This window comes from Antechinus flavipes, chromosome 2 (genome assembly GCF_016432865.1).
Source record: "Antechinus flavipes isolate AdamAnt ecotype Samford, QLD, Australia chromosome 2, AdamAnt_v2, whole genome shotgun sequence".
Classification (NCBI taxonomy): Eukaryota; Metazoa; Chordata; class Mammalia; order Dasyuromorphia; family Dasyuridae; genus Antechinus; species Antechinus flavipes.
The window spans coordinates 59,875,648-59,898,597 of NC_067399.1; the positions used below are offsets into that span (position 1 = coordinate 59,875,648).

Consider the following 22,950-nt stretch of genomic DNA (forward strand, 5'->3'; position numbering starts at 1 on the left):
AAATAAAATTAAAATTAAAAAAAAAAAGATTTACCCTGCGTAAAATCAATCTTTGTGACTTAATCTCCTTATTTATAAAATATTTGCATTATCTTATTTACTTATATAATCTATTCCCCCAAACTTGTTGTAAGGAAAGCACTTTGTAAATCCTAAAATTTCAAAAGAAATGAGGATTAGTTTTCTAGTTTTACTCTACTTAAGAAGTATATAATATATTTTAGGAACATTTTTACCCAAACTGGTTTAAATAAAGCATTTTGAGTTGGCTATCTAGAAGATTCATTTTGCAAAGAGTTCAGATAGCCAAAGGTTTATTACATATGTGCCTTTCTTTTCTAAAAAGTAACAGTTTTAAAAGTCTAAATTCTAAATCTAGTCAATTTTCATAAAGCCTCAACCAACTAGAAATCTGGTTAATTTAGTTTTCTGAGACTTGGACATAAAAACCTACTGCATTACAAATAGTAATGTAAGAAAACAGCCTATAAGATGGATTATATTACTCATCTATCATAAATCCAAATCATGTAAAGTAGATCAGCTGTTGTCCTAATACTGCTATTATAATGCCATGCCAGAGAATTCCACATTCTGTCAGTATAACACAATTATAACAAAATGAAAGCCCACTGCTTTTCACAAAGGTTGTGGGGATGTAAAGGATTTCTTGACAACAGAGGAGAATTTAATGAGTATTTAAAACTAAAACCAAGGGAAGATTCTAAGGTCAGGTGTACAAGGAGTTGTCAAAAAAAGATATTGAATACAAGGTTACTTCAATCGTGGTAAAAGGACAGAAGAACTGACTGTTTAGAGAGGTGGTGAGTTGCTACTTCCTTAAAAGTCTTCAAACAGGTAATTGTGACAATCAAATTAAGATCTGTAAAGCAATCAGCACAATGCTGGCTACATAGTACGTACTTAATAAATGCTTATTTCCTTTTCTGTTCTTTTCAGTGTGTAATAATAGTGGGAATTTCTTTTATAGGTTGGACCAAATGGTTCCTGACATCTCATTCTGATTAGGTTTGTAAAAACACCACAGCACCTTCTGAATCTAAAATCTTTGTATCAGCCACTAGGGGGCCCCAGTTTAACATGTTGTGATGAACACTGCATCTCTTTAATAACAATCAGCTGAGGTCAAACCTCCTTACTCAATGTACTAATTTAATTAGTAATCATAAATGACCAAGTGACTAAAAAAACCGACTGCACTGGCAGTAGTCACAATGAAACTAGAAGCACCCAGGATTCCATTTTTGTGGCATTAATAACTACTGCTCATTTACATGCATGTTAAGATTTGCAAAGAGTCTTCCTCACAACCACTAAGTTAAGGGAAATACTATAATTATCCCCATTGCACAACAAATTAAATTGAGGCTGAAAGGGTAAGTGACTCGCCCAATGTGGAGATTTAGCACATTCTCAGAGGATAATTCAAATCCAGGTTTCTCCTGACTGCAACCACAGGGCTGATTTCACTGTACTATTGTACCATGTATTAGGATCTAACAAGATAATTGTTCTCTTGTTCTTAATTTTTCTGCAAGTTTGTAAAAACATATTAAATGTGGTAAAAGTAATAAGATATCAAGCTGGCTAAACTGAGAGCTCTACCTCAAATGGAAGGACTAATTTAAAAAAGACTTGACTTTGAATCACAAAGTTATGTAGATGAACTTAGTATAGCTAAAATCATAAAGATAATTTAATCAATGAAATGTTTTTTCCTTTCAAACTAATATATTAGACAAAGAGGATAAAAAGTCATAGGGTTATCCTAATCCACCTATCTTCCATACTATCTCTATCATCTATCTGTTCTATCATCTATAAAAGCTATTAAAAAAGGACAACCAAAAAAATCACAAGCTTTTAAAAAAGCATCTTTTATGATGGATGCTGATAAACAATTTTTAGTTCTTACAGGAATTAGTTCTCAGTTCAATTCCCACCTCTTCTGCCTATTACCTGGATCTCAGTCAGTTTGCTCAATTCTAAAATGAAGGGGTTGAACTCAACAAGATGGCTTCTGAGTTCCCTTCAAGCTCTAGGTCTATGACTATCTACTATCCTAAATGACTCATTTCCTTAAGGTTTATGTATGCCCATTTTTCTTGCATGCATACTTAAAAGTATTAAATCTGCACTTTTAAAAACAGAAAGCAATTTTTATAAAACTTGGATAAATATTCTGGGACTCAGGCACAAAATCCAAGAAAATCTATTTACTAAAAAGGAAAAAGCCAGTGCAACTGGACATGACAAACATTTATGAAGTACCCACTGTATATACATGGCATCATTTTAGATACCAGAAATACAAAGTCAAAAACAGTCTTTCCCCTCAAAGAGCTTATATCGCCCTAGGGGATACAATATACAAAGAGATAATACCAAATGTATACACAAGTAATTAGAACAGTTTCAATTCCAGTAGAACAACAAAGATCTTGCACAGTGGATGGCACCTGAGCTCAGAAGGAAATTAATGATGCTAAGCACTAGAGGCAATGAGGTAGCACAGCAAACAAGAGCACTGGGCCAGAAGTAAGGAACACCAGATTTCAAAACCAGTATCAGACACTGACTGATCCTTGGCAAATCACTTAAAACTGTGCCTCAATCTTTTCCAATGGAAAATAGGGTAAACAATAAAATCCCTTCCACCAAAGTTGTGACAATTAAATGAGATCATTGTAAAGTACATAAAACACACTGCCTGGTACACAGAAGACACTATATAAATCCTAGCTATTGCTATTTTCATTTTATTACTATTATTTCTATTGCTAAGAGTTTGTAGAAATAAGGAATAAATATAATCTGGACATGGGAGATTACTTCAAAAAAGCCCAAAGGGTGGAAGATAGAACTGTGTAGATAGGTAACAACAGGGTCTGACCATAATGGAAAGTGATTAAAAGCAAATAATATGAAATAAAAGGTAGACTGGAGCCATATTGTATATGTAGGGTTTTAAATGTGAAACTGAAGAGTTTATCATTTATCCCAGAAACAAATTAGCCACTAAAAACTGAATAGAGGAGTCAGATTTGTAGCTTAAAAATATCAAAATGGCATATATATATATAAATAAATCATGGAAAACAAGAGTTAGCAAAGGGCTAAAGGAGGACACCTATTTTCAAAAGAAAGGAAGAAATCAGAATCTGAAAACTAAAAGCCAATGAGATGAATGCCAATTTACTAGGAAAATTCTCTAAAATTGTTAATGAGATAGGGAGCAGGTAAGAAAAGGGAAAAATAACAGTATGACTTTATTTTAGGACAATTCAAGCCAGTTAACCTTATTTCCTGTTTTGACACAGATTATAGTGATGATGTACATATAGATGATGATGTAGATATATGCTTTGTGCAAAGCATATGCTAAAGGATCTCATATTATTTTTGTGGACAAAAATGAAGAAATGTGGACTGGATAATAATACAATTAGATGAATCCAGAACTGATCAAATGATCTGACTCAAGGAATATTTACTGATATTTCAATGTCAGCCTACCAGTAGTAGTACCCTACCAGTAGTACCCTAGAGAAGTATCCTCAGGACTTATGTTTTGCTTTGCATTGTTTAACATTTTAAAATCAATTAATTGGATGAAGAGCATAAATAAAATATTCACCAAGTATACAGGAAACAGTAAACTTGGGAGAAATAACAAAAGTAATGTAGTATAGAATAAGGATTCAAAAAGATCCTAACAAACTAGAGCACTAAGCTATATGACAAAATCCATTAGGGATAATCTTACATTAAAAAAACAAAAAAAACAAAACATTTCACCTTACTATCTTCTCAGCACCTCAAATTTTTAATGTGTTTACTTTTGAATTCATCTTCCCCATCCAAACCTTAGAAGGCAATATGCTGAAAAAGATTTAGGAATTTTAGTAAACTATAAGGTAACTGAATCAGCATTGTGCTGTGACAATCAAAATTCTAATAATGTCTCAGGGTGCATTAAGGCATAAATTTTAGGAATTAAGAGAGATATAAGTCCTTCTATACCTTCTAGACCTTGCCTGACTAGGAAAATCACTTAAACTTCTGGGTCTCAGTTTCTTTAACTCTATGAATGAAAAAATTGGACTACATGGCCTCCTAGGCCTTTGTTAAGCTCTAGAATGGAGAGCAAAGTGAAATTGGGAAACAATGAGTTAATAGTCCAGTTTGCTCAAAGAATAAGGAGAAGGAAGTGCTATGAAATAAGGATAGAAAAGTAATCTGAAGGAGCCAGAATGAGTCTTGAAAGCTGAAACTAAACATATCATACATTTAAAAAGCAATAGTAAGCATTGGAAGGATCTTCAGAGGTCACCAAGTTCAATCTGTGCCGGAACAGGAAATTCCTCTACATAATAAATTTTGGACAGCAGCTCTCCAGATTCTACTTTTGGATTTCTAGAGAGGGAAAACCTACTACCTCCTGAGGATACCTTTTTGTATTTCTCTTTTTTAAAAGTTTTTTCTCTGGTATCAACTCTAAATTTACCTCTTTGCAGCCTTTATCCATTGCTCCAGTGCCAACAAATTTTAATCTCTATCAATACCCACCCTTCAAATAGTGGCAGACAGCTAGTGTGTTTCGCCAGTCTGCTATCTTCTCTTCTCCCCTTTTCTCTCTTCTTTACATTAAACATTCCTAATCTCTTCAACCTAACCTTATGGGACATGAGCTCAAGAGCCTTTGCCATCCTGTTTGCTTCTTCTAGATATTTTCCAGCTCATCAATGTTCTTCCTTTAAGATATGGCACTCAGAAGTAAAGAAGATAGTTGAGATAGGATCTAACTAAGATAACATAGAGAGGATTCTTGCTTCCTAATTCTTGAAGATATTTCTGTCGTAATTAAGTCTAAGATCTAATGTTAGTTTTCTTGGTTGCCAATCACAATGTTATCTCTTATATTGAGCTTGCAGTCACCTAAACCTTTCCAGCTCTTTTTATGATGACTTTCACATGACTAAATTAGAATGCAGTGGAAGGAGAGAAACAGAAGGGAACTAATGAAAGTTTCAGGGGCAGACTTGATAAAGTCTGATATTTAATTTTAATTAATTGAATACTGGGAAGAAAAAAGAAAAAAATTATATTTTCAAATCAGAGTGAACAGGGAAATGATACCTTTAGAAGAAATGGGGGAAGTAGAATCAGAAAGGTTTGGATGGGGAAGATGAATTCAAAAGTAAACATGTTAAAAATTTGAGGTGCTGGGAAGATAGACAAGTCTGTACCTAGTAAAGAGGCAACCAGTAAGGAGAGAGAGATTCAAGAGAAATGAGAGTGGAGATGGAGAGGATTTAATTTGTTGGAGGAAATGGGGCTGACTGGGATCATTTGTGCAGGTGGTAAGGTTGGCCTTGACAAAGAGAAGGGTCACCTGACCAAGTGAGATAGTGACAGAAGGCATCAATGATGAGATGAGGTGGAGAAGGGAAGGGGGAACTCTCAGTAAATGGCCTCAATTTTTTTCAATAAAATATGAAGTTAATGTCAGCTGAGAGTATTAGAGAGAGTGACCAATGGAAGGTCTGAAAGGGGATGAATAGATTTAGAAGAACTACTTTGGTGACAATGAGTTGATAAGACAGATATAGAAGCAGAGTATAGCTAGTACAGAGGAGATGAAATGAGGGATTGAAGGAGTGGAGATCACATTGTGGACAAAGAGCAAGGCTTGGTATCAAAAGGTAGAGGAAGAAGTGGAAAGACAATAGATTATAATGAGATAAGAAAATTTCAAGTTTATGACTCATAAGTGGTGCATCTGTGGATGATGGCAAGATCAAGAGTATAATCACCTTCGTGTGTAGCTCAGATGAAGAAGAGGTTATGAGAAATGCATTTGATCTCTCAGAGTTTGTACACTGCACCAGAATTAGGAGCCAAAAAGCTTTGTTCCTAGAGTTAGGAAGACCTAAATTCAAATTCTGCCTCAGACACTTACTACGTGACCAGAGCCAAGATATTAATTTCGTTTTGTCTCAGTTTCATAGGTAAAATGGAGATAATAATCACACCTACTCTTTGGGTTGTTATGAGAATAAATGGGAGTCTTTAAATACTACATATATGCTAGCTATTATTATTGTATTATAAATGGAGAAAGAAACTCACAAAATACTTCATTTCCAGTTAATTTAAAATGCTCTGTAAGAAGTAATTTTTAAAAGATCTTTTAATAATGACTAATAGAAAAGGTTATTAATTGAACAAGAAAAAGAATTATATGAATGCAGGCAACATGATTTCATGGAAAGAATGTTGATCAAGTTGAGACACTTGAATTAAAATCTCAGCTCTGCCTACCTATATGTCATTTATGGTCTCTTGAGACTTAACTTAATCTTCTCTTAAAGTGAGATGCCAGACTAGACCAGCTATAAAAATCCATGCTCATAGCATCATACTTACATTAAACTGTGAAAGAGACTTTTAAAAAATATTAAAATTCAATGCTGATCAGTCTGTAGAGAAACACACAATAATTTACAATGTTGGTGCAGCAATGAAGCAGCTTAAGTCCTGTTGGAAAGCAGTATTAGCACTATAAAATCAAAGCTTCAAAACTGTTCCTACTCTTTGAACCAGAGATCTGTCTTCTTTTGTTAAACATTGTTAGGGCCTTTTAGTGAGAACAGTGCTAAAATAAATTAAAAAAAAAAAAAAAAAAAAAAAAAAGCTAAAATAAATAAATAATAGCCAAAAAAAAAAAAAAAAAAAAAAAAAAAAAAAAAAAAAAAAGTAGAAACAACCCAAGCATAAAATTTAGGGAATTGCTGAGCCATAATGTGCTACGAGAATTTACAAATGTGAAGAATTCAAATATGGAAAAATATATAAAGTGATGCAAAATGAAGATATATATAAAAACTATAATGTAAATAAAGACAATAAAGCAACAAAATTTGAAAATACATAAAAGAAAAATATTTCAAAAGAGAAGAAAGAAAACATTTTACTTTGCACCTACTATGTGTCAGGTACTATACTAAGCATTTTACCAATAGTATCTCTCATTTGATCCTCACAACAACTCTGCACAGTAGATGCTATTATTATCCCATGTTATATTTGAGGATATCAAGGCAGACAGAGGTTAAGTACCTAAGGTCACACAGCTAGTATGTGTCTGAGACACATCTGAACTAGGGTTTTCCTGCTTCCAAGATGGATACTCCATCCACTGTCCCACCAATCTGCCCTAGGAACATAAAAGGAAAGAGTACTTTTTAAAATTAACATTTACCTTTAAAAACTGTGACCTGTAACTTGTGAGAGGCAGTCTGATATACAAAAGAGAAAAGGCTGGCCTTGAACTACAAAGATCTCACTCAAGTCCTGCCTCTGATACACAGGATAACTTTTATGCAATTCACAAACTTAATGAGTCCCAGGCAAATCTCTAAATACTATCAGTATTAGGGTCAGTCAGTATTTATTAAGTGTTTACTATGGGCCAGGTATTGAATTAACTGCTATAGATAAAAATAAAAATAAAAGGCAAAAAATAGTGTCTGCCCTCAATTTGGCTCACAACCTAATGGAGAAGGAAGTTTTCAACACTGACAGAATCACAGCTCATCTTTTAAAAAGCAAATTACAAATAGTGGAGTTTATAATTTTTTATGAGTAAAAGTTTTTATTTTTGTGTAGTCAATGTTAATATGTTTAGAATACGTGTTAAAGAAAGTCTGTAAGAGGACTGGCGAGACTTGCATGAACTGATGCTGAGTGAAATGAGCAGAACCAGGAGATCATTATATACCTCAACAACGATACTGTTTGAGGATGTATTCTGATGGAAGTGGATCTCTTCGATAAAGAGAGCCTTAATTGATCAAAAATGGACAGAAGCAGCTACACCCAGAGAAAGAACACTGGGAAACGAATATAAACTGCTTGCATTTTTGTTTTTCTTCCCGGATTATTTATACCTTCTGAATTCAATTCTCCCTGTGCAACAAGAAAACTGTTCGGTTCTGCACACATATATTGTATCTAGGATATACTGCAACCCATTCAATATGTGAAGGACTGCTTGCCATCTGGGGGAAGGGGTGGAGAGAGGGAGGGGAAAAATCGGAACAGAAGTGAATGCAAGGGATAATGCTGTAAAAAATTACCCTGGCATGCGTTCTATCGATAAAAAGTTATTTAAAAAAATAAAATAAAATAAAGAAAGTCTGTATAGCACAGTCAATAGAGTTTTAGGGTTGGAGACTAATTTGCTTCCATTTCAATTCCACTCTTGACATTCAGGAGCCATATAAGTTAAGCAGCTTAATTTCTATTGTGCCACACAGGAAACTCCCCAGGACATATCTACAAAGCCATGGATGAGCTGCAATCTGTATTCTGACCTTGGTGGTACGAGTTCCAATACTAGTAAAATCAGATGGTTCATATACTTGTATTTATTAAGAAAAATAGACTCTAAGTGATCTAAAAATATAAAAATTTTACTGACAAATGGGTAGAAGGTAAATAAAAAGCAGGAAAATAGGTAGAAAAATAAAGATGATTTACATAAGATATGATAAAGGCATTTAAAAAAATGTTTTTATGTATGATATTCCACAAGTGGAATGGAATTGAGAAAAGATGGGAAAGACTCCTATTAACAGCTGGTGGGAGTTTAGTCCTGATGAACCAACCAGAATGTAATCTAGCCTTCTGACAATATGACAGTATTCTGAATGAGACCAAAGATTCAGACTAAGAATTTAGCCTCAAGAATAAAGGTGAAAAGTAGATATTCAGGAAACAGTAACAGAATTATATATGATAGACTAAGCAGATTAAAAAAAACAAAGATATTTATAACATATTTAAGATTTGCAAAGTTTCTCTTAACTTTCCGTAAAATAGTTAGTACAAATATTACCTTCATTTTGCAGTTAAAGAAAGGTTCCAAGCCCCCAAATAACAAAACCAGTAAGCTACCTGAGGAGGATTCCTTCCCAGGCCTTATGAACACCAAGTGCAGTCATAACATCACTGAGCCTCTACAAAATGGCAGAAAATAAGGAATGGGTGAAAGAGGGAAGACATCTAACCTAAATAGCAAGAAAATGTTATAACCCCAGTTTCCCAGTTTAAGCGGTTATGTCAAATGGAACATTCACTAAATGTTCTTAATATTTTGATGCTGCAATAATAAAAGTATTATATCACATTATCTCTTTCCCTCTAATATGCATAAACTACTAACAATAAAAATGTTGCTTTTCTTAGTACTGCATATGGTTCCTCATCAATGGAAAAATCCAAAAAAACTGATGCTGTTTGTTTAAAAAATTCACCAACTGAAAATATCTCTTCATTATTCCTGATCTTATCCTTTTATCCCTCCTAAGACACCAAAACCTCTATTTCAATCATCTTACAACTCTAACAAACAAAAATTAGTTTTGTAACTCAAAGCAACACTGTAGTTTTCAGAGGATCATAAAAGATAATTCAAATAGTGGCATTAATTCATAATTCTATCCTTATATAAAAGATAGCTACAGTTAAAAAAATTTACAATCAATTTAGAAAAAAAATTAAAATATAAATGCTTCCTCCATTACAGTGCCAATAATACATAGACAGTTAGAATTAAAGCACCAAATTGTAAATCAGTATCTTCTCCCTTATTCCCCGCCCCCCAAAAAAACTAAACCCACAATCACATAAACTGCTCAAAGAGTACACCATCTAAGCATTTTGCATTCCCACATACTTCCACCTCCACATATCTCAATCCCAATACTTACCCGGTAAAATTTCAAGATGAATGAGAATCAGATTTTTCAAACAACATATGCCTTGTTCATTTCTTTATGACATAGATACTTAATAAAGCAATACTCAACTTGACATTTTGCTATTTTAATTACATAATCCTTTAGGAGTAGGGATGAATATTTTTCCTATTCTTGTCTTGGAACTTGATTTTAAAAGAATCTGCGCAGTTAGCAAAAATCTATTTAAAAGGCCTTTACAGTAAATATTTTTCCAAATACAGTTTAGTGAAAAACATATTTAAATACAAGTCACATGCTATTAACCAAAATACTTTGACCACTGGTTGCTCTACTGAAAAACTTTTTTAAAAAGGTGCTCAATTTCAGTATTTTCTCTTACAAAACAATCAACATGGAAGAGGTTCTACTGTAAAAGATTTTGAATCAATCCAATTTTATACCTTATTTGACTAATATAAAATTAATAAAACTAATAAAAATTCAACATAATGTTAAAAAAAATACATGTCATAATTTTTAAACACACACACACACACACACACACACACACACACACACACACACAAACTGCCTCACCTCCTGTTATGGCACAAAGCATACTGGTGCCATCCAATTATATTTGAAAAAAAAAAAACAAAACAAAAAACCTGGAAATTATCTTCCAGTTTACTTAGGATTTTTCTGACTTTACTAAATTTGCCATTCCCTTTTAGGCAGTGATACCAGGATACTCAACTACTATGACAGTGATTAAATTTCAGCTTCTGGTAGGTTGTCAATTCATAATTCAGCCAGTCTACAAAAGTTTCACTACTAAGGAAGGTGACATTTGGGCCATAAAACTGTACAAACACAACACAAATTCAAAAAAACATGCAAACCCATGTAAAGTTTAGTAGAATGATGGCTTGTTAAAAAGCTTGCTCCTGCTTGTGATTCTCCTAAGCCACACTGATCATTTCACTCATCTTAAATTCCACTGTCATTTGAACCTCACACGGCGTGCCTGGGCAAATTTGATGACTTGGATGTTGTTTTAGAGGCCAGGCTTCCTGCCAAGTCTGCGATGTCTATTCCCCTGACCCACCAGGGCAGCTTTAGACAACACCTCCCTTATTTATGTTACTGCTGTGAACAGTCAAACTGCTGCTTACTATCAAATGAGGCCCAACCTACTCAAGTTTCTCACATCTTTAAGAGCAATACTATTGATTCTTACACCACTCCCTTATTTAAAGCTAAATACTGTAATGAAGAATCATTTGTCACTGCACTAGCAAAAATGAAAAGTAATTTCCACCATATTCTATTTTCTAGGTCACATAATGTGAACAATAAACAAACATTTTTGTAAAACGCTCCAATTTTATATTGTGGCTTTTTAGTTACCATTTCCAGCAACATAAAATAATTTCAAAATATGTTACAAAAGCAATAACTTTATATTGCTTCCTCCCCTCAAAAACAACAAAACTAGAACAAATCAGAGCCCTTACTGTACATTTAAACAGAAACAGACGATGTCAGAACTAATAAAATTTGATTAGAATCAATTCTAACTGAAGAATGCTAAATGATTTCTTGAGCCTGAGACTTTTTCTCTTATGATACTAAAACAATTTTTTTCAGTTTAAGGTACAATTCTTACTAAAGACCCAGAAAGTTTTAGTCGTTGCTACATAGATGACAAAGATTTTAATGTTATGACATCTAATGTAACTGTAACTTCAGTCCATGGTAAGCTACCTTCTCTAACAGTGGGACTGGGAAAAATGCCAAGATATTCCTTCTATAATTTGGCAAAGGGAAGTCAAAGAAAGAACTTTCTTAACAGTACTAATTACAGTAAGTTTTTTTTTTTTAAACTAGTAACATGAGATCCTTTAAAGGCAGTCTTCTTGTGTGCACACATATACCCCTCCAATATTTATTTATACATAGCAGGTCCACTACTAATACGAATTTAGGCTACTCCTCTAGTACTAATTTATGCAAATGAGCCCAGGTAAACCTAGAACTCTGGAAATAATAAAATTTTAATAAAAATAATTTTTTTCCTAATGAAACTTGCCACATCTAATTTATACATATATATTTACCTTTATTCAACTTCAGGAGAATCTAAACATGAAAATATGGTATAGTAATATCAATTAATAGGTATATAATGAGCTGTAAAAAAAGATCATTAAGTTTCCACTGAAAAAAAGTTAAGGAAGTTCTCTTTCTCCCTTTCAGAGGAATTTATCCTCATCATTTGAGGCAGCTGGGTGGCAAAGTAGAGAGAGTACAGGGCCTATAGTCAGGAAGATCTAAGTTCAAATGCAGCCTCATACACTCACTTATGTGTGACCCTGGGTAAGTCACTGAACCACTATTTACTTGCTTCCTCAACTGTAAAATGGGAAGCACTTTGTCCCCCGATTGTAATATTAAATAAAATAATCTTAGTAAAATATTTAGCATTGTATCTAGCATATAGAGATACTTTGTAGAGCATGATGATGATGATAATTCCATGCTTCATAAGATTTCTACATGTAATTAATATTAAATTTCATCTAGAGTACAGGTTAGCTGGGCAAATTCTCTTTATTTTTAATATTTTGATATTTTGTTTTTATACCATCTATATTTTTCATTCCTTATGACAAAAAATTTAAAAAGAGAAAACAAAATATAGTAAAAGTAACCCCTATTTCTACAAAGGAGATAAAAGTTCTTTTAAAAACAACAAGCAAAAACATGAATATTAGTACTCACAGCTAGAGGTTAGTGATAAAAGAGAAAATGAAACCTATCAAAAACTCAAAACAGAATTAGAGGGACCAACAAGAATTCAACTATTCCAAATTATGTGACTTTAAATTGGATATATTTATATAACCTTTCCCTATCTGTTTATTTGCTTAAAGCAAAAGATTCTAGGGTAGGGTATTAGTATCATTTAAAGAAAAGCCCTACAAGGAACTGGAAATTGAGTGGATGCCCACCAATTGGGAAATGGCTGAATAAATTATGGTATATGAATGTACATCATATATATCATAACAATATTTGTTCTATAAGAAAGATAAGCAGCTGATTTCAAAAAAGCCTAGAAAGACTTACATGAACTGATGCTGAGTGAAGTAAGCAGAACCAAAAAAAACATTGTACACAACAAAATTAAATGATGATGAACTCTGATGGACTTTGCTCTTTTTAACAATCAGGTGATTCAAGGCTATTTCAATGGACTTGTGATGAAGAGAACACCTGCATCCAGAGAGAGTACTATGAAGACTGAATGTGGATAAAGGCATAGCATTTTCACTTTTTCTTATTGTTTGCTTTTTCTTTCCTTTATTTTTTTTTTCCTTTTTTGATCTGATTTTTTTTTTTTTTTGGGGGGGGGGGGAGGGGAGGCAGCATGACAAATATGGAAATGTTTAGAAGAACTGCACATGTTTAACCCATATCAGAATATTTACTGTTTTGGGAAGGAGAAGGAAGAGAGGGAGAAAAATTTGGAAAGCAAGGTCTTGCAAAGGTAAATGTTAAAAACTCTTTGTATTTTTTAAAAACAAAAAGAAAAAATAAAGAAAAGCCCTATATGTAAATAATCTAAAAAGTGACATACAACAAAGATACTGTGGTAAAGAATAAGGAAGAAAAACTCTTTTTAGGGCTAATATTATTTTCTTTCTCTGAAGAATGGGAATTATAAAGGTAAAGAAATTATGAAAATACAAATTTTCCCCAGCATTCCAGTAGAATGAATGTGGTTTTGAGTGTTGGAAAAGAGTAGCTCATAGGTATATGCCTAAAGTTAATTTTTTTTTAACATCTTACCAAAAATATGCAACAAATTATTTTTCTTTTAAAAAGAAACAAAGAAAATACTAAATGGAGAAACTACAGAATCAAATGGGGGAAGGCAAAAATATCACTCCAGAGCTTCCTAATATTGGCAACTTCCTTACTATTTAGATCTAGAAATTCAATACTTAGGTTAGGGAAAACAAATAGATTTAGCCAGAAGAAAAAAATTAGTGAATCTATATAGAGAATAAAACATAAAAATAAAGATAATGAAATGTCAAACTAAATTAAAGCCCTAAGATTAAGTTCACAAAAGTTCATCAAGGAATCTATTCTTTGAAATGAATAAAACATATTAGCCAAAGTATTTACTAAGAACTAATAAATCACATTACTTTAAGTTTCCTACTTAGTATTTGAAATATTATAGTTGAAAGTTAGGTCTAAGATTTTTAAAGTTTGAAAAGATAACACAAAATTTAAAATCAAAGCAGTTAATTCAGTATGAAGCTTATAGCATAAATCTAGGGAACTAGTAAGTTTCTGCAAAATTACTAGTTCTTTTCATTTCAAGCATCTTTAGTTGTAAAAACACCACCTTGAAAGAGCTAATGTAAAAAAATAAAGTCAAAAATATACAGTTTAAAGAAACATTTCGGCATGCTGAACATTTATATTGTAACAATGATTTTACTATAGAAAGTTAGTCCTTTGATTTGTTTTCTCTTCCTCCCAACTTTTAAATGTCCATTTGTAAAAGGTATCAAAATAAGCTTACACAAGAAGCCTAAAGGTTTCTTAGAGAAACAGAAATCTCCTTTTGTGTTTATGTTATGTTACAAATAGATTTTCAGTTGTGGTAAAGGCCCCTTAAACCTTTAGCAAGATCTAAAACCACACTAGTCCATCCGACAGACTAGGATATGCTCAAACAGTACACATCTGTAATTTGACAAATTGGGACAAATGGAGCTTACTAAAAAACAAAGAAATTTTCATCAGATTCCTCTGCTGTAAGTCTACATGCTTAAAGACAAGATGAAGGACTACTTAACAAAAACTAACTGTACTGCAGAAAATCCTAGAAACTGTTATGGCCTAATTTAGCAGGCAAGTTCATCCTAAAGGCAAATCTCTTAAACTCACTTTTGGTTACTTCAAATTATAATTTATTCAAAAATCAAAATAACAAACATCAAAACATATATTGATTTCACATGCAAATAAACTTTAATCCCTGAATTTTTTAACTGCTTCTTTAGATATTAAATCTAAAGTGCCAAAAGAATGGAAGAGTTTCACTTAATAACTTTACAATGATCTTTTTACAGGTCACTATGCTCCTGTAAAACAGCTAAGTAAGGTCTCTTTCACCTCTAACATACTAGGATTGTGTGTGATTCTTGGAATAAATCTTAACGTACTCTAAAATCACAATTCTTCTGAAAGATGTTATATATTGTGGAATGACAGAAGAAACACACAAAAAGGACATCTTATGCCACAACCCAAATGAATATGCATTTTAAAAAATGTATAGAAAAATTAGAGAATGGAAAGATCTTTTATTTATAGACAAAGATCTGCCATCAAAAAAAACAGAAGAAATCATATTATAATCACAATTATGTTAATTTTTTCTAATTTAATATCTTACTTTTTTCCCTAGTTACATATAAAAATCTTTTCTAACATTCATTTAAAATTTTTTTTTTAATTTCTAAATCTCTCTCCCTCCCCTCCACTCCAAAGAGAAGAATTTTATGCAAGTTACACATGTGTAGTCATTTAAAACATAATAATTATATTAAAGCTCTACGACACCTCCAAAAAAAGTGATGATGCTAACATCAGTAGTTGAGGCTTGGGAGAAAAAAATCTTTGCCTGATAAATGCCTAGCCTCTCATATCTAACAAACTAGCAAAATTGTTAAAATATAAGAAGCTCTCTCCATTGAATCAGGTAAGGCTGAATGGTAAATGACTTAACTGTCCTGGAAAACAACTTGCAGTTACACAAAAAAAGTTCCTAATTGTTCATACCCTTTGCCTTAGCCATCTCAATAATCAGACTTATCAACGATACTCTAACTATATCCCCAAGGAAGTTACAAACACAAGATCATATGTACAGAATTATGATTTTTAATGACAAAAAGGTAAAATCCAAAAAACAGTACCCAATGATTGTGGAATGACAGAACAAATTATGGAAGATGGATAGAATAGCATATACAATGCACCAGAAGGTATGATGGTCATGAAAAATTTAGAGGAACTATGGAAAGACTTGTAAGTAATACAGAAATAAAAGAATATACATACAACTACAAAATTCTAATCAAGTATAACCCTCAATGTTCGTAGCATAATTGCAAAATGAATCCTCCCTTGCAGTTATTAAAAAAAAAAAAAAAAAAACCAATAAAACGGCTTTTGTGGAATGTACTTTGTAAAGAGGATTGTTAGGAAATATTTGCTGTCAAAACAAAATGTATGAATTTTTTTTTAAATAAAAAGGGTGAAATATATCAGAGGGATTCTCCCCTCACAATGGAAAGCTCTATTTTCAGAAACAATGAATGAATACACAATATTTTTTTACCTTAATTACTATCTTTTTTTTGGCATAGTAATAAGAAAGTTCTAACATACTAGATAGAGAGACAAATAATATTCATTATTAACTGCTGCCAGAAATCATAGAATTCAGAGCTGGAAGAATTCAAAAATCGAATGATTTCTTCTGTAATAAATGTTTATCCAATTATCTATGAAAACCTAAATATATTATGTTTATTAACCTAAGTATATTATGGGTTGAAACTATCTTTGTGATGCTGAAAAGGAAGCTATCTTGATAAAGTGATCAAAAAAAGATTGTTTCCAAGCATAATCTATCATTATGTGGTCTAAACAGCTCCAACAATTCTAACAGATTTATGTAAATCTAATTCAGATTCGGCCAATGTGACAATAATAAAGCAATTTACTGCTGAACTTCCTCTAAGACTAACTTAGCTGGCTCTCAGCTCATTTTATACCATTCAAATGCACAATTTGAAGCCTAATTAAAGGTTGACCACACTCAGGATTCCAACCTGAGTCCCAAGAGCAGTTTCCATAGAAGGCTGGTCAATCCTTACAAGTATTACAAGGGGATTCTGAATAATACACTGGTCTCTCCTCCCTCCAAAATTCCTTGTAAACTAGTTAACTGGTTATAGTAGAATGTTTTGTACCTTTCATAATGAACTTTTTCTTACAAAAAAAAAAAAAAATCCACCTATTCTCAGAACAGTGGGGTAAAATCATAAAGAATGTCAACTTCCAATACACCCTCAGAAAACTTTTAATAATTTAAAATAAACTTGATTTAGATTTCCATAAATATACAAAACTGAAACAGACCAATGGCAATTCTTACCTCTTTGGCAAAACTAAGTACAGATTTTACCAACATGTTTACAAATTATTAAATACTCCAAGATCTAAAAAGCACAATACACATTGTACTCCCCCACCCCCAAAAAAAGCATTGAATTTTCAAAGAATTTTCTCACTAGTTTCTTAGCAATATGCTACACCCCAAAAAGGTATGGAAAATTAAATTGTTCTCAAAAGGGTCAACAAAACAAAGCATTTAAAAATCTGTTCTTAATCTTGCATTTGTTCTACCAAATGGCATTCCAAAATGAAGTGTTAATCGTTAGATTTCAAGTTTCAACATTTGTTACTTTCACATCAGTAAAATTCATTTGTTTTCTCTTATTCCACTTTGGTCTTTGAAATTTAAAAACTACTGAAAATTACTATTATGCTATAGAAAATACTGAAAACTTTTACACTTTAGAGCTTGAAGTAGTTTTTCATCACAACTTCTATGATTTATCAAGAAAAAAATGTCATTAGTCCATTCCCAATGGCACATAAAGCAATCAAAACTCAAGCAGGAGAAGCCATATTTTTGTGGCATAAATTCGAAAAACTCCAATACATAAATTAGTCCAAATTAAACAGTGAGAATACAAAAAAGAAACCAAAGTAACTGAATACAATTGTGTCAGTTTTTATTTTTCACTTTCTCTAACAGGCAAAACAGGGGTTTATGGAGTTAAGGTTGAAAGTGGCCTTCAAAGGATGATGCGATTGATCCCAAAGCTTCGTTTTACAGATGAGGAAACTGAGGCCATCTGATCTAACACACTGACCCTGCTGAATCGGTCAGATATGAACCCCACTGGCCTGATTCCAAAACCAAAGTTCTTTCTATAACACCCGTTGGTCTTCCTCTACATTAAGTGGTTTTGCTAAACAGAAATCATTAGGGTCGTAAGAACACAGGCATTGCAACATTTTGCACACATGTGATACCTTTCACCTTGAAGAAGCAGACAGACATTTAACTTCACAAGACAAATCGGCTCGCAGCGAACGCTTTCCGAATTTACAAATAGTGTGATAAGCAAGGCGGAAAGGTTTCTTTGAGTCGGGAAGGATGGCAGGGGATGAGGCTAACCCTTCTCTAACCCCTCCTTCCTAGTCACATACATAAACGTACACTCAGAACCCAGTAGTAAAGCCACGCCACACAAACACACAAACACTTTAATACTAGCAAACGTTCAAGCCATGTTTCCCCAGTCTCACACCTACACGCCCTACTCAGCAGACCAGCCAGGCCCCCCTTCCGATGTTCTGCCTCCCCCACCCCTCTCGCTCTCTCCATCTCCGGGTTTCTCTCCCCCGCGCTCTCTGTCCCATCTCTCTTCTTCTACCCCAGCCCCCGCTCCCTCTTTTATTCCCCTTTCTCTATCTTTCTTTTCCCCCCACCCCCCATCTCTCTCTTCCCCGACTCGGTCTGGGGAAGGCGCAGACTCCTGGGCAGGCTGGCGGGCGGGCGGGCCCCGCGGGCAGGCCCGGGGACAGTAGGCGGGTGGGGCGAGGGGTCGACCTCGCGGGACCGGGGCTCTTGGGGGTCGGAGGCGTCCTCACCTGCGGGCCCCGGGGGCGGGGGCGGCGGCGGCTGCCCGTCCTCCCCGAAGATGAGCTTGAAGTCCAAGTCGTCGTGGGCGCCGCAGTTTGCAGTAGTCATCGGCGTGGCCGGGGACTAGCAGCGGCTGCAGCGGCGGCGCCTCCTTCTCCTCGGGCGCGGAGGCTCAGCTCAGCTCGGCTTCGCCTCAGTGCCGCTTCATGCCTGGCTCCGCCGCAAACTTCCCGGCCTTGTCCCGGGCTCTGGCCTGCTGCCTGTCAGCACAAGGGAGTGAAGGAGCAAGTGAGCACAGTCGCCCCACAGCTGGGCCGCCTCCGCCTCCAACGGCTGCCCGCCCCCCAACCGCCGCCGCTGCTGCCGCCGCCGCCGCCGCCTACACCACCACAGCCGCTGCCACCGCCGCCGCTGCCGCCGTCGCTGCCCCCGCCGCCGGGCGCGCTCCCGCCCCGCTCCACATTCCCCCCTCCCCTCCATCCCCGCGCCAGGGCGCGCACGGCCGGGGGCGAGGGAGGGCGCCCCTATTCGGCCCATCCTATTGGTCACCAAGGCGGCATTCTGCCCTTCAGCCCCGCCCTCTTTCCTTGCACCCGCGTGACTCGAGGAGCCTGAGGGGCAAGGGACAGAGTGGGGGAAGGAGGAAAGGAAATCACATGATCCCAAAGACAGACTGCGCTACCTGCCGGGAGCTGTAGTTCTGAGCCTGCAAAGGTCCCGGGAAGAACCTTCGTATTCAGTGTCTCCGCCTACCTAATCCCCAAGACTGAAAGGCTGTGAAGCAGAAAAGGAAAACAAGTCCGCTTCTAACTCCAGAGGCAGCTGAGAGGAGGAAAGTAAACGGCCCCTTATTGGAGGCAGAGTCCTCCAACAACTAATAGAAGAAGAGAACACACCTTTTTGGGTGGGTATCCTGCTCCTGATTGGACGAAGCGGAATGTGGGCAGACCGGAGGGGACCGCGGGGCTCCCGAGTGGGAACAGAGCTCTGCAGAGCCTCCTGAGTCCTGGGAGTCGGCTCTGGACGTTGGGGCTTCTCCGCTCCGTCTGAATCTGCACCGCACCCTTTGCATAACCCTGGTGTAGCCAGTCAGGGGACCAAGGACCCACCCCCCCGGGCGACACACGAGGAAAGAAATGCCTATCATTCTTGTTTTTTATTTCCCTTGTAAATTGCAGGCTTGCGGTCTGCGCCCGTAGCCCGGGAGCTGAAACTCCCCGCGGGCAGGCACTCTTGTATTCGTAGCCCGCAGCAGAGTGCCCAGCTCGGACTTCTGCTGACTGACCGTATGCATGGTGCTCTCTGGGCCTCAAGTCAATAAATGTACCCAGCTCCTGACCCCGCCGAGCACCCCTTCTTCCTAAAGCTGCATCTCTGAGGAAGCAATTGAGACCCCACGGAGTCGCCGAAGTCACGAGGCAGAGGTGGAAGGGGGGGCGTTCCTGCTCGGGAGTGAAAATGCCCAGAGCCAGGATGGCCTAGTGGTTCTCGCATCAGTGCCAGGTTCTGCTACTCAACTCAAGTGTAAACCAATGGTTCCCAAACTTTTGTTTTCAGTATCTTTATCTTACTAACAAGTGTTGAGGATCTCTCCAAAGAGTTTTTGTTTATGTACGTTATATTTAAAGATATTTACCATATTAGAAAAATATAATTTTGAATGTGTAGACCCTCTGAAAGGAATCTACAGAGATTCTCTGGCTATCACTTTGAAAACCACTGGTGTAAACCATAGGTAAATCACTTAGACTCTCCGGGCCTCAGTTCCCCAGTCTGTAATTTGAAGGAGTTAGACCCAGTGAGTTCTAAATCTTTGATTCTCTGACTGATAAACAACACTCCACTGGCCCTAACAACTTGGCTGGAATCTGACATTGTACTCCAACCATGGCCATGGCCTTCAGAATAATTATTATACTTATAATTACTCTTCATGTGCACCACAGAACGATGTTCAGGAGACATATCTGCACTTCTTAGCTCCAGGGATCCCTTCTCACTAGGAAGAGAAATTTTCTCTTAGTGCTTATTGCTTTCAAGACTTTTCTAGCTGATTTACTTGCCCCTGGACGAATAAAATACTCCCTTTTGGCCGATTCTGCAGCCCTTCAGCTAACACCAAATCCTAATGTGCTGTAACTCCTCCCTTTTCACCATCTTGATCCCTTTTAACCTCCCCCCAACTCAAGTTGTGCAATTAGTACCCCCTCCCAGCCCACACATTAGTCCATCCTCTTCTCAGCACAAACATTAGCATATATAAAACCACACATTTATATTTTATAACTTTATCTGAGGGAAACGGGTCACAACAGCATCTTCCATGAATTCCAAGGAGAGCCAGCATAGTAGAAAGGAAAAATTCAGTCTACAAGCATAATAAATGCTCAATAAGAGCTCCTAACATGTGCTTAGGAGGTACAGTGGATAGGTGCAGAACTGGAGTCAGATTCATCTTCTTGAGTTCAAATCTGGGCCCAGACACTTACTAGTTTCAAGACCCTAAGCAAGTCACCAGGCCTTAATTAACTCGGCTCTCTCATCTGTAAAATGAGAAGGTTGGACTAGGGTTATAGATATAAATGGGACCATAGAGACCACTGGTCAATAATCCATGTAGAGCTGGAATAGATCTTGAAAGTCATCAAGTCCGATATTCTCGAGACAAATGAGGAAGCTGAGATCCAGGGAGGCAAGGGGCTTTGTCTAAGATGCCACAGATAAAGGAGCAATAACAGCATTTGAACCCAAAACCTAACTCTAAACCCAGCACTCTTTAAGTGGAAGGTTCAGTGAATATATGAATTGTGAGGAATAAGAACACTTTCTCTTCACAATTCCTAGCACCTTCTCACAATTCAGGCCCTTCTCAGAACCTACCCTGTTGGCCCTCAAGAATCCAAGCTAACTGTCTGCTTGAGGCTTCCTGGAACGCTGGGGTTTGGGAAGGACTCCTTTCAGTGCCCCTCAGGACTATTCTTTCCAACAGGAAGGGACCCAAGGTGATCTGTCTGAAATCTCCCTAGGAGCTGACCACTGCAGGACCCACCTGGGGTCAGTCCGGGCCATGTGATGAACTAGAAATCAGGCTGAAGCAGAGGTAAATGGGAGCTAAGGTGAGAACCAGCCTCCAGTTTATCACCCTAAAGGCCAGTGGTCAGCAGTCTCTCCTCTTGATCTCAACTTCCAGTATCTTCCCTTGACCTCTTGCCTCTCTCTAGTTCAGAGACCATAATTAACTCCAGCACAGTTTTATTTTCAGACACCCTGTTTGGACAGAGAAGATTCCATGGCCCATATGGTGGAATGTCAGCATTCTCTGGACTCTGGTTCAAATCCCAGGACAAACACCAGCAGGGCCATCATGCGGCTCAGAGCCTTTGTAAAGCTTAAATGTCAGCTTGTTCTACTAGAGTGAGTGTGCCCCATTGTGCCCATAATGAGTATATCACAGTGTTTTATTGGGTATTTTTGGATATTGAACCAAAATCTTTTTTTTTTCCTCCTGGAGTTATCATAGTAATCCCTTCGTCCTGGTCTGGTCCAAGGAGAGTTTCTCTCTACCTACTCTATGTCTCATGGTTACTAAAAAACAACAATTTCAAAAGCCTTAAAGAGAGCCACAGGCCTACAAGGGAGAAAGTTATTGAGTTGTTGTCACCAGCTTCCCCAAGGCCTCAGCTGGATCTCCAAGGAGCCCTCAGCAACTCCTGGACAAAAGAACTCACGGATTACCTCAGGATGGAGCTCACTACCCAGTGGGGCCTGGTAGCTCTTGTCCTGGGGCTCTGGGAGCCCATCCTGACATTTAATTGCAGGAGAACTAATAACATCGCTGGGCAGCCTGAAGTTCCCTCCCGCCCCATCCCCAAAGGGTGGGTTCCCAGGAGTCCTGGAAGAGGTCGCACAGGAGCATTCAGGAGGGGTGAGGTAAGGTCTGGCTTGTTTACTCACTCAAGAAAAAAATCCTCACCTTGCTCACATGAAGGACTCATGGGGTTTTTAGTCAGTCGGTCAACAACTTTTTGTTAAGCACCTGTGTGTCAGGCACTGTGCTAAGTCCTTTACAATTATTATCTCATTTGGTTCTCATCATAAACCTTTGAAGAAAGTTACAGATAAGGAAACTGAGGCAGGTGAGGGTTACACAGCTAATTAGATTTGATCTTCCTGACTCCAAGCTTAGTATTCTATTATCCCCCAGTTTCTTAAATTGTGGTCTTGGGTCTCAGATGGGGTCCTGTAACTAACTGTGTGGGTTGCAAAATTATGATTTATTATCAGTAAATGTCTGATTTGTATACCTATTTTATAACCCTGGAGTCACATAAAAATTTCCAAGGTGAAAAGGGATTTCGAGTGGAAAAAGTT

The 22,950-nt window shown here is 36.6% G+C and overlaps 1 protein-coding gene across 2 annotated transcripts in view; it reads right to left on the minus strand.

Annotated features, from left to right (window-relative positions):
* Positions 1-18,930, minus strand: part of NFATC3 (nuclear factor of activated T cells 3) — a 145,360-nt gene extending 126,430 nt beyond the window's left edge. For both annotated transcript variants that reach the window (XM_051974949.1, XM_051974948.1), the window contains exon 1: positions 18,588-18,930. In XM_051974949.1, the coding sequence (XP_051830909.1) occupies positions 18,588-18,687 (100 nt within the window). In that variant the 5' untranslated portion in view covers positions 18,688-18,930. The remainder of the gene's footprint in view (positions 1-18,587) is intronic.
* Positions 18,931-22,950: the final 4,020 nt, after the last annotated feature.